At 23.4% G+C, this 12,733-nt stretch overlaps 2 protein-coding genes across 11 annotated transcripts in view; one reads left to right on the plus strand and one right to left on the minus strand.

The window, feature by feature from the left end:
• LOC122512669 (dorsal-ventral patterning protein Sog) overlaps positions 1–12,733 on the minus strand; it is a 223,569-nt gene that overhangs the window by 21,814 nt on the left and 189,022 nt on the right. For all 9 annotated transcript variants that reach the window (XM_043628645.1, XM_043628646.1, XM_043628644.1 and 6 more), the window contains one exon: positions 4,086–4,189. In XM_043628645.1, coding sequence (XP_043484580.1) covers positions 4,086–4,189 — 104 coding nt within the window. The remainder of the gene's footprint in view (positions 1–4,085; positions 4,190–12,733) is intronic.
• LOC122512671 (venom metalloproteinase 3-like) overlaps positions 1–12,733 on the plus strand; it is a 36,041-nt gene that overhangs the window by 4,620 nt on the left and 18,688 nt on the right. The window lies entirely within an intron of this gene.

Below are 12,733 nucleotides of genomic sequence, written 5' to 3' on the forward strand. Positions count from 1 at the left end.
TGTATGAGATAATTTTGTCGTTCGGTCGTTTTGTACATTTTAGCGATTTCTCTCTTTCTTTCTTTTCGTCTTTCTTTAAAAGGGAAAGTAAGAAAGAGAGAGAAAATAAGAGAGAATATGAGAGAGAGAGTGAGAAAGAGAGAAAAAAGAGAGGGAGGGAGAGAGAGAGAGAGACCAGTTAACATTTACAACAAAGTATCTTCGTTGCGCTTCTTCTAAAAAAAAAAGAAAAAATAAAAATCCTCTTTGGCGTTTGTTTTCTTGTTCTTCCTTGTGTGTCTTAAAAATTTTTTTTGTTCTTCGCATTTCTTTTTATTTTTTGTTTCTCTCTTTTATCCCCCCGTGAGAAGAGGACGACCTATCAATAGCTTCTTATGCACACTAAAGCGCGAATGTCGTTCCTTCGAAGCCTAAAAATAAGGCGGGCGTCGCCATTCCAAACGATCAACGACAAACGATTCTAAAGCCAACAGTGCGAGAGTTTCATACGAACAGAGATCGCGAGACGGGCAAGTTCTCTTATTCGTTCCTAAAGGGGAGAGAACTCAGAGTGTAATCTCTCTGTCTCTCTAGTAAAACTTGAATTGACTCGGCAAAAAAAAAAAAAAAAAAAAAAAAAAACAAGAGAAGAGAAGAAAAAAAACCTCGTGACCGTCTCCTGATAATCCCGATTTCCAAACATAGATACACACCACTAAAACACAGAGGCAATTGTTTTATATCGGATTGAAAATAATTCAAGTTGAAATAAAAAAATTTCTCCCTCCCCCCTTTTTTTTCTTTTTAGGAAACTTGTTTCTTTTTTGTAAAAATAATTCTACTAAATAGAAATTAATTTAATTTTTAAAATTATGAGTTAAAAAGAAAAATAATTTTTTTTAATTTTTCAATTAAATATATAATTAAAAAAAAAATAATAAATATTTCTTAATTATTTTGACACTAAAAAGAACAAAAAGTACCTAAGTTAATTAATTAACTTTATCCTATTATTTATGTTTTTAAAAAAAATATTTTTTTTCTCGCTTTTGACACTAAATTAACACCAAAAAAACCAAAAAACTTTTTTAAAAAAAATACGCGGAAAATTTTTTATTTATTTTTATTTTTTTTGTACATTTTGACACTAAATTGATACTAAAAAAATTTCTCCCCCTACTTTTTTTGTTTAGAAAACTGATTTTTTTTGTATCTTTTTCGTAAAAATAATTTTACTAATGAATGAAAACTTTTTATTTAAATAAATAATTTTAAAAAAATTAAATAATAATAAATATTTCTTAATTGTTTTGACACTAAAAGGAAGAAAGTAAATTAATTAGTAAATTAATTTTATTTTACAAATGTTTTTTATAAAAAAAATATTTTTTTTTTTTGCTTTTGACACTAAATTGACATCAAAAAAACCCCAAAAAAAACTTCTTTCAAAAAAATACACGGAAAATTTTTTATTTATTTGTATTTTTTTGTACTTTTTGACACAAAATTGATACTAAAAAAATTAACAGCAATAAAAAAATCCCCCCCCCCCACTTTTATTCTTTTTAGAAAACTTGTTTCTCTTTTTTTATTTTTTACAAAAAATAATTCTAATAAATAAAATTTAATTAATTTTTAAATATATCAGTTTAAAATTAAATAAAAATTTTTTAAATTTTTTTATCTAAATAAATAATTTTAGAAAAATAAAAAAAAAATTAATTAGTGAATTAATTTTGTAATAACTATGTTTTTTAAAAGAAAAATATTCTTTTTTTTGCTTTTAACACTTAATTGACACAAAAAAAACCCCGAAAAAACTTTTAAAAAAAATACACGGAAAATTTATTATTTATTTTTTTTTGTACTTTTTGACACCAAATTGAATGTTAAAAAAAAGACAAATAAAAAAATTGACACTAAATTAAATAATAATTAAAAAAACACTAAAAATAATGCGCATTAAAATGAATTTTTTGATAAAAAAAAGCAATTAATGACATTTAATTAAAAATTTATGAATAAAAAATATCATTCACATTATTCATATTATTTTATATTTTCTAAATTTTGTCAGGTAAAAGAAATTTATCGCTCACTTATTTTGCGCGTTGTTTTTTTTTAAATTAAAACGAAATATAGTTGAACTAGAAAGAAAAAAATTTCGAATTTTATTAGATATTTCTTTTAATTTTCATATTTAAATTAAAAAAATTTTTTTTATTGTTATTTATCTATTTTTTATATTTTTTCATTATTTTATTATTATTTAATTTTAATTTATATTTAATTTAATAAAATTTTTTTTAATAAAAATAAAAATTAATAATAAATAGGTAATAATAATAATAATAATACTACTAATAATAATAATAAATTATAATAATATATTAGTTTTATTAATAAATCCTAATATCAATAAAAAATAAGAAATAATACTGGTAATAAATAATAAAAAATATGATACTAAAAATATTAAAAACTTATTTAAAAAGAAATATTAAAAAAAAAATTAAAAAAGACATTAAAAACAGTAAGTAAATAGTAAACAATGTTAATAATAAAACTAGAAGGTTAATAATGGTAATTGTTTAATTAAACTTAATAAGAAGGATAATTAATAGTAAAAATAAAATAATAGTAAAAATTTAAATAAAATAATAATAATAAAAATTTTTTAAAAAATATTATTAGTAAAAATGAAAATAAAAAATAATTATAATAAAACAAATTATTAATAAGATAATAAAAATAAAAAAATTAAATTAAAATTAAAAATAAAAAAATAAGAGAGATTAATATTAATAATTTAATTATTAAATATTAAATTAAAAAAAAATAATTTTTACATTAATTAAATTGCAAAAAATTCAAATCAGGTACAAAATGTTCTTCTTTTTTGATTTTTGACGCATTTAACTATAGAAGCAAAGAAAATTAAAAATTTTTTCAAAAAAAAAAAAAAAAAATTGCGAGATTAATAGTAATAATAATAATAAAAACCAGTCAAGATTTTTAATGACCATTGTCGGTGTAAACACGGAGGAATTCTTGATACGTACACACAAGAGTAGTATCACTCTTTGAATGCAAATGATAATTATTACGCGATCAGAGTGGAATTCGGTCTTCGTGCGAAGTTTTGAAATTATCACTTCACCATTGATCTAAATTAATTTATTTTAATGATTTCATTAAATCAATTTATCAAAACATTTTTTTTTCAATCTACAGGCAATAAAAACATAGACCCTTTTATTTTTATTTTATAAATTGATTTATGTAGAATATATAGACGAGTATAATCTCTCATCGCAAGTGAGGCGTGAAAATATATTATTATCTTCTTCTTTTCTTTAATTTGAAAAAATTTCTTTTCCATTTTAGTCATTTTTTATACTAATATTTTATTAAATTAATTAAATCAAATGAATTTAAAATTGTAATTAGGTATAAAAAAAATTGAATTTTTTTCTAAATTATTATTGTATTGTTTGGAAATTTATAAATTTTGATAATTAAATTTTCTGAAACAAATATTATTTCCTATAAACTATTTATTATTTATTTTAATAATTTATTTATCATTTACTTTAATTATTTATTAATTTATCATTTGCTTCGGTTCGATCTTTTTATAATTGTTTACTTCTTATTGATAATTATTGATTGCCTAATAATTATTAATTACTTGATAATTTTTAATTACTTAATAACTTTTAATCACTTAATTATTTTTAATTAACTAATAGCGGTAAATTAATTAATAATTATAAATTATTTATTTATTATCCATTATTTAATAATTAATAAATAATTTATAATTAACTATTAAGTGTAAATTAATTAATAATTATAAATTATTTATCGATTACCAATTATTTATTAATTACTTATTTATTATTAATTATTTAAGAATTACTTATTTATTATCAATTGTTTATTTATTATTAATTATATATTTATTATCAATTATTTATTTATTATTAATTATTTATTTATTATTAATTATTTATAAATTATTAATTACAAAAGTGTTACTTTTAAATTACAAGGTTATTATTAATTTTATTATCTCATTGTAATCATAGAAAGAAATCACTTACTGGTACACACTCGCATTTTATGCAGAACATCACGCCAAAAGGAGGTCCCAAATCGGGATGCCACGTTGAACCCAATTCACGAATTTGTTTTCCGAATGTACATTCTGTAACACAGAAAAATAAATAAATTCTTTTATTATTCAATTTTAATAATTTTAAAACTAATATTTACAAAATTATAATTATATTGATAATTAATATTAAACAACAACCTTAAAAATACTTAAATAACGAATTTCAATTGATTTTCATTACATTTTTTAAAGTTAACCGCCATATTGGATCCGCCATTTTGAATTTTTAAAAACCAACCTCGAATTCGTAATCAGCGACCCAAAAAACCCCCGAGTGACAAGTTTCAACTGAATTCAGTCAATTTTAAAAAAATATTTACGCCATATTGGATCCGCCATTTTGAATTTTTAAAAACCAACCTCGAATTCGTAATCAGCGACCCAAAAAACCCCCGAGTGACAAGTTTCAACTGAATTCAGTCAATTTTAAAAAAATATTTACGCCATATTGGATCCGCCATTTTGAATTTTTGAAAACTAACCTCAAATTCGTAATCAGCGACCCAAAAAACCCCCAAGTGACGAGTTTCGAGCGAAATAAATAGATTTTAAAAAAAGCACCCGCCATATTGGATTCGCCATTTTGAATTTTGAAAATTTGACTTGAAATTCGTGATCAGCGACCCTAAAAACCCCCGAGTGACAAGTTTCAACTGAATTCAGTCAATTTTAAAAAAATATTGACGCCATATTGGATCCGCCATTTTGAATTTTTGAAAACTAACCTCAAATTCGTAATCAGCGACCCAAAAAGCACCCGCCATATTGGATCCGCCATTTTGAATTTTGAAAATTTGACTTGAAATTCGTGATCAGCGACCCTAAAAACCCCCGAGTGACAAGTTTCAACTGAATTCAGTCATTTAAAAAAAAATATTGCCGCCATATTGGATCCGCCATTTTGAATTTTTGAAAACTAACCTCAAATTCGTAATCAGCGACCCAAAAAACCCCCGAGTGACGATTTTCGAGCGAAATAAATAGATTTTTTAAAAAAGCACCCGCCATATTGGATCCGCCATTTTGAATTTTTAAAAACCAACCTCGAATTCGTAATCAGCGACCCAAAAAACCCCCGAGTAGCGATTTTCAAACGAATTTAATCATTTTTGTCTTTTTAAAAATCGCCTTTGTCAAATAAAAATTGTAGATTAAAATTTCCGGGCAAAATCTAAATTTTTAATAAGCGTAAAAAGGTATAGAATCTTAATGAAACTTGATAGTCGAGTTACTTTTTTTTAGTGTGCTAATTACACAAATGTAATAAAATTGATTGAGTACAAAAATACTTTTATGAACGTAACAAAATTCGGATTCAATAATTCCGGGCAAATAAAAATTAAATCTAGATAGTTTATAATGATAACTGCTTTTGTTTAATAAATTTCATATTTAGGATTTTTTTAGTTTTGTAGTTAATATAAATGTAAATAATATAAACTTAATTCGAAAAATTTTTTTTTTACGATAAAAGCAAAATTAAAAATTTGGGATTCAAAATTTCGGGCAAAATAGAAAACCTGTCATTTTAATAACATTTCTTTCCAAAAAATTTCTCTATTCTCTATTCTTTATTTTTTTTTATTCCTTTAATATCACTTTAAAAAATTTTTTTTAAATTATCTAAATTTCCGGGATAATATAGTATATTAAGCAACAAGAGGAGAAACGCAGCCATTTCTTTACGGTGATTTTTGTGACACGAGTGGAGGTCGAGGGCGCCGTAGGCGCCCCGAGACCGGAACGAGTGTCACAAAAATCATCGTAAAGAAATTGGCTGCCTTTATTCTCGTGTTACTTACGATATTTTTTATTCCTAATGCACAAAAGCGGCGATTTCAGATAGCAGACGACAGGGAGTAAAAGTCATTCACTTGTTCGATTTGTATGAAAATGGCGGCCGATTTCTCCCTTGGGCAAGAAAAATGCATGTGAACAGCTAATTTTCTTGCCCTTGGGAGAACACGGCCGCCAATTTCATACGGTCGAAGAAATGAATGACTTTCCTCCCTGTCGGCTGCTATCAGAAAGCGCCGTTTTTGTGCATGTGGGATAAAAAAAAATTTTCAACCCCAAAAATCAGGGTAACTTATTTCCGACGGTAATTATTTCAATAAATCTTGTCATTTAATTAACGTTTCGTATCTTTTTTTTTCATATTTCTTAATTAATGTTTAAAAAATATTTGAAAATTCAAAATTCCGGGCAAAAAGGGGCAAGAGAGGAAGGGAACACCAGGTAACTTATTTACGGGCAAATATATTACTTAATCTTGTCATTTAATTGTTTTTTCGCATCTCTCTATAAAATATAAAATTAATTTTAAAATAATTTTCAAAATACAAAATCCCGGGCAATAAAGGGCAGAGGAAAAGGGAAAAAAATTTTTATTCCCAGGCAATTATTTTGGTAAATCTCGACATTTAATTGTTTTTCCTGTGTTTTAAACAAATGTAACATTATGTTTGAAAAAAAATTTTGAAAATCCAAAATTCCGGGCAAAAAGAGGCAAATGAGGAAAATGAACTTTGGACAATTATTTCTTATTTTAATAAATATCGTCATTTAATTGTTTCTTCGTTGTCTTCTTAATAAATATAAGTTGATTTTGAAAAAATTTTGAAAAATCAAAATTTCAGGAAAAAAAAACGGCAAAAAGCGAGGGAAGGGAACTTTGGGCATTTGTTTTTAAAAATCTCGATATTTAATTGTTTTTACATATCTCTTTAACAAACATTAAATTAAGATTGAAAAAAAAAATTCAAAATTCAAAAAACCGGGCAAAAAGGAGTAAGGAGGGCAAGAGACATCAGGAATTTTTTTCTGGGCAATTTTTTTTAATAAATCTCGTTATTTTTTTTACGTATCTTTCTTTGTTTGTTAAAATTAATTTTAAAAGAAATGTTAAAATATTCAAAATTCAGGGCAAAAAGGGAGGGAAGGGAACTTCGGGCAATTATTTTTAATAAATTTCGCCATTTAATTGTTTTTTCATGTCTTTTTAAAAAATATTTAATTAATTTTGAAATAATTTTAAAAATACAAAATCCCGGGCAAAAAAGGGCAGAGGAAAAGAGAACTCCGGACAATTTATTTTCAGACAATTATTTTGATAAATTTCGACATTTAATTCTTTTTTCCTATTTTCAATAACAAATATAAAATTAATTTAAAAAAAAAACTTTTTGCAAATACAAAATTCCGGGCAAGAAGAGACGTAAGGGGAGAGGGGGGGGGAAAGAAACCATCAGGGTAATCGGGGGGAAATATTTGTAAATTTTTCTTAAAATAATATTTTAAAAGTACAAAAATAAATTTTTTCGAAATTTCACAATTTTTTTTTTTTATCATCTTTATGAGATTATATTATCAAGATTGAATAACTTTTTTTTTATTACGTTTTCTGTCCCTCTTTTTCCCTCTGTCACGATTTCGTATAGATCTCTCTATATAGGACGAGATGGGAATAGAAATTCTTTTTTTTTTTTTTTTTTTTTGGTTTTTTATTGTGCTTCTTAATCTTGATTCCAAAAATCGTGCGTGTTCCATGTACCTGGAATCGGGAACTCCGGACATGAATAAAATATATTTTTTTTTGCGAAGAAACGCTTGTGGCATGATGAGCGAAATCGGCGTGACATACATATCTTCTCTCTGTTGCGGACACGTTGTCGTTGTCGTTGTATGTTGTCGTTGACAAAACCGCGTAGGAAGTAACATCGTATCTACCTTTATTTAAGCGTGGGACCGTTTAAAGGAGATAAGAGCACGACGCACTATCTGCCGGAATATCATTACAGTAACGCGGCCTTTTGCATACCTAAGGCCGAGAGAGCGCTTTACATTTTTCTTTTCTGCGCCCGGCGCATTATATTTTTAGAAAAGTGCTTAAAATCTTTCCTCTCTCTTTCTCTTTTTCTCTTCTTCTTTTTTTTTCTTTCTCTAATATTTATATATTTTTATTTCGAGATATTATTATTTTTCAGTCATCTTCATTTTTAACGAATTTTGCCAAAATTTTTTATTTTAATTGTCTAATTTATTTAGCCATTTGAAAAAATATTTTTCCAAAATTTCAAATTCCGGGCAATTTATTTTTTTCAGCTTCATTTTTTTTAAAACTATTTTAACAATATTTCTTTTGTTGTCGAATATTTTCTATTTTAATTGTCTAATTATTTAGCAATTTCAAAAATATTTTTTCAAAATTTCAAATTCCGGGCATTTTAAATTTTGTCGCCTCCATTTTTTTAAAAACTATTTTGACAATATTTCTTCTATTGTGCAATATTTTTTATTTTAATTGGCTAATCTTTTTAGCGATTTCAAAAATATATTTCCAAAATTTCAAATTCCGGGCCATTCATTTTTGTCGATTTTTTTGATAATTTTGGATAATTTTAGATTTTTTACCAAAGGTTGGAGAAAATAAAATAAGTAAAGTATTTTTCAAGAGCACAAAATTATTGAAGCTAAATGCAATAAAAAAGAAGAAAAAATGTTGAATTTTCAAAATTTCTGTTTTTCGAATTTTTGAATATTTTTGATAATTTTTGATTTTTCACCAAAGGTTGGAGAAAATAAACTAAGTAAAGTATTTTTAAAGAGCACAAAAATATTGAAGCTAAATGCCATAAAAAAGAAGAAAAAATGTTGAATTTTTAAAAATTCGGTTTTTTGAATTCTTGAATATTTTTAAAAATTTTTGATTTTTCACTAAATGTTGGAGAAAATAAAATAAGTAAAGAATTTTTTAAGAGCACAAAAATATTGAAGCTAAATGCAATAAAAAAGAAGAAAAAATGTTGAATTTTAAGAAATTTGGTTTTTCGAATTTTTGATATTTTTTGAAAATTTTTGATTTTTTACCAAAGAAAGGATATTTTTAAATAAGTAAAGTATTTTTGAAGAGCACAAAAATATTGAAGCTAAATGCCATAAAAAAGAAGAAAAAATGTTGAATTTTTAAAAATTCGGTTTTTTGAATTCTTGAATATTTTTGAAAATTTTTGATTTTTCACCAAAGGTTGGAGAAAATAAAATAAGTTAAGTATTTTTCAAAAGCACAAAAATATTGAAAATAAATGCAATAAAAAAGAAGAAAAAATGTTGAATTTTAAGAAATTTGGTTTTTCGAATTTTTGATATTTTTTGAAAATTTTTGATTTTTTACCAAAGAAAGGATATTTTTAAATAAGTAAAGTATTTTTTAAAAGCAGAAAAATATTGAAGCTAAATGCAATTAAAGAGAAGAAAAAATATTAAATTTTCACAATTTCGGTTTTTTGAATTTTTGAATATTTTTGATAGTTTTTGATTATTTAACATAGGCTGGAGAAAATAAAATAAGTAAAGTATTTTTGAAAAGCCTAAAAATATTTAAGTTAAATGCCATAAAAGAAAGAAAAAATGTTGAATTTTCAAAATTTCTGTTTTTCGAATTTTTGAATATTTTTGAAAATTTTTGATTTTTTCCCAAAGGGTGGAGAATTTTAAATAAGTAAAGTATTTTTAAAGAGCACAAAATTATTGAAGCTAAATGCAATAAAAAAGAAGAAAAAATGTTGAATTTTCAAAATTTTAGTTTTTCGAATTTTTGAATATTTTGGATAATTTTTGATTTTTCACCAAAGGTTGGAGAAAATAATATAAGTAAAGTATTTTTGAAAAGCACAAAAATATAGAAGCTTAATGCAATAAAAATGAAAGAAAAAATGTTGAATTTTCAAAATTTCGGTTTTTCGAATTTTTGAATATATTGGATAATATTTGATTTTTCACCAAAGGTTGGAGAAAATAAAATAAGTAAAGTATTTTTTAAGAGCACAAAAATATTGAAGCTAAATGCCATTAAAGAGAAGAAAAAATGTTGAATTTTTAAAAATTCGGTTTTTTGAATTCTTGAATATTTTTAAAAATTTTTGATTTTTCACTAAATGTTGGAGAAAATAAAATAAGTAAAGAATTTTTTAAGAGCACAAAAATATTGAAGCTAAATGCAATAAAAAAGAAGAAAAAATGTTGAATTTTAAGAAATTTGGTTTTTCGAATTTTTGATATTTTTTGAAAATTTTTGATTTTTTACCAAAAAAAGGATATTTTTAAATAAGTAAAGTATTTTTGAAGAGCACAAAAATATTGAAGCTAAATGCCATTAAAGAGAAGAAAAAATGTTAAAATTTTCACAATTTCGGTTTTTTGAATTCTTGAATATTTTTGAAAATTTTTGATTTTTCACCAAAGGTTGGAGAAAATAATATAGGTAAAGTATTTTTCAAGAGCACAAAAATATTAAAGTTAAATGCCATAAAAGAAAGAAAAAATGTTGAATTTTCAAAATTTCTGTTTTTCGAATTTTTGAATATTTTTGAAAATTTTTGATTTTTTCCCAAAGGGTAAAGATTTTTAAATAAGTAAAGTATTTTTGAAGAGCACAAAAATATTGAAGCTAAATGCCATAAAAGAGAAGAAAAGATGTTGAATTTTCAAAATTTCGATTTTTTGTAATTTTTTGAATTTTTTTTTTAACCAAAGAGCTATGATAAAAAAATTGGTTAAAGTGTTTTTGAAGATCCCAGAAATAATAGTTTTCACTAATTTTTGAAATGGAATTTTTGGTAATTTACAAAAATTTTATTAGCTATACAATTGTCGTACAGTTTATAAGAGAAATTTTGATAATAAAATATTAATATTATTTATTATAATATTTTATTTATTTAAATAAATAAATTCACTGTTTTTTAATGTTTTATTTATTCAAATAAGTAAATTAACTGTTTTTTATGTTTTATTTATTTAAATAAATAAATAAACTAATTTAAAATATTTTTTAATTTTTCCTATTTTGATAAATAAATAAATAAAATATTAATAAATAGTAAAAGAAGTAATAGTCTACAATAATGTGTTGGAATCAAAAGCTAAATTGAAAGTGTCTGACCAAAATTGACTTTATCTACTGATACGGTCGACACTTACCTCAACAATAATTATTTACTGATTCTTTAACATATTCTAAATAGAAAAATCATTTTAGATTTCCTCACAATACATAACTTTTTTTTCGCATTTCAAAAGTAAAATAATTGAATCCCAATTTTACAAATTGATTTTGCACAAAAAAAAATTTTTTTTAATAGACTTATTGTAATATTTATAGAAATGAGAAAAAGTTAATTTCTTTTTTTTTTGAATCCTACCGGTTTTTCTTATTAATAGACAATATGAGAATTTTTGTCCTTTATGCCTTTCCTTTCTTTCTTTCTCTATTATTTTTTTTTTTTCAATAAATATAATGTGTGAATGGTGACATAAATTATTGTATATAATTACAACAAGCATCTCGTTTTCCTTAACATACATTTTATAATATTTTACAAGTGGTAATGCACTAAAACTATAGAGACGATAGATTATTGTATTTATATATATATGTATATTGTGTCATTTTGCCAAGCGCATTTTCAGTGATTATTTCACATGGCATCGCGGTCAGTGCACCTATTCCCGTAAATCACTCACGGAGCCAATTTGGCTCGTTTATCTTCCAAAAAAATTTACAACATAAAAATTCAAACCAATTTTTATTATTTATTATAAAAATATTGATTATTTTTATCTATTTTTATTTATTTTTATTTATTTTTATTTATTTACTTTTTATTTCTTTTTTTATTTCTTCTTTTTTAGTTTGAATATTTTTTCTATTTATTTCAATTTTTTTTTTATTAAATTTTCTCCTTTATTATTATTTTTCTCATTAATTATTATTTTAAATTGTTTGAATTTTTTAAAGGTTTTTTTTTGTTGATTTTATTTTTTAACGAGTAACAATGTTACTCGTAATGACAAAAAGTAACAATTTCTGTTTCTTTGTTTTCTTTTTAATTTTAATATTTCTTTTTCTAAATTCTGTAGACTTTATATTTTTTGACGAGTAACAATGTTACTCGTACTATAAAAAAGTAACAATTTCTGTTTCTTTGTTTTCTTTTTAATTTTAATATTTCTTTTTCTAAATTCTGTAGACTTAATATTTTTTGACGAGTAACAATGTTACTTGAATAGAAAAAAGTAACAATTCCTGTAAAAGTTACTTTTTCTTAACGTAACTTTTTAAAAAAAGTTAAAAAGTTATTTTTTTAACGAGTTAAAATGTTACTCGTACTACAAAAAAGTAACAATTCCTGTAAAAGTTACTTTTTCTTAAAGTAACTTTTTAAAAAAAAAGTTAAAAGTTTAAAAGTTATTTTTTCATCGAGTAACAATGTTACTCGTACTACAAAGAAGTAAAAATTTTTGTTTTTTTTGTTAACTTTTGAAAAAGTAACATTAGTAACGTTAGAAAAATTCATAAAAATTACCATAAGTAACACTTGTTCCTTATTCGTTTCTTAGAATTTTCGAAAAGTTTTTGTTATTTTTTGTTTCTGTTATAAAAATAAAAACAGAATAATTTACATAGAGAGACATTTTAATATACCCTCTGTTAGTATAGAACAATATTATCTCTCAGTCTCACGTTACTTTTTAGCATTATAATAAAGTCGCAGAATTTTTTTTTCTTCTTCT

This window comes from Leptopilina heterotoma, unplaced genomic scaffold (genome assembly GCF_015476425.1).
Source record: "Leptopilina heterotoma isolate Lh14 unplaced genomic scaffold, ASM1547642v1 Lhet_123, whole genome shotgun sequence".
Lineage (NCBI taxonomy): Eukaryota > Metazoa > Arthropoda > Insecta > Hymenoptera > Figitidae > Leptopilina > Leptopilina heterotoma.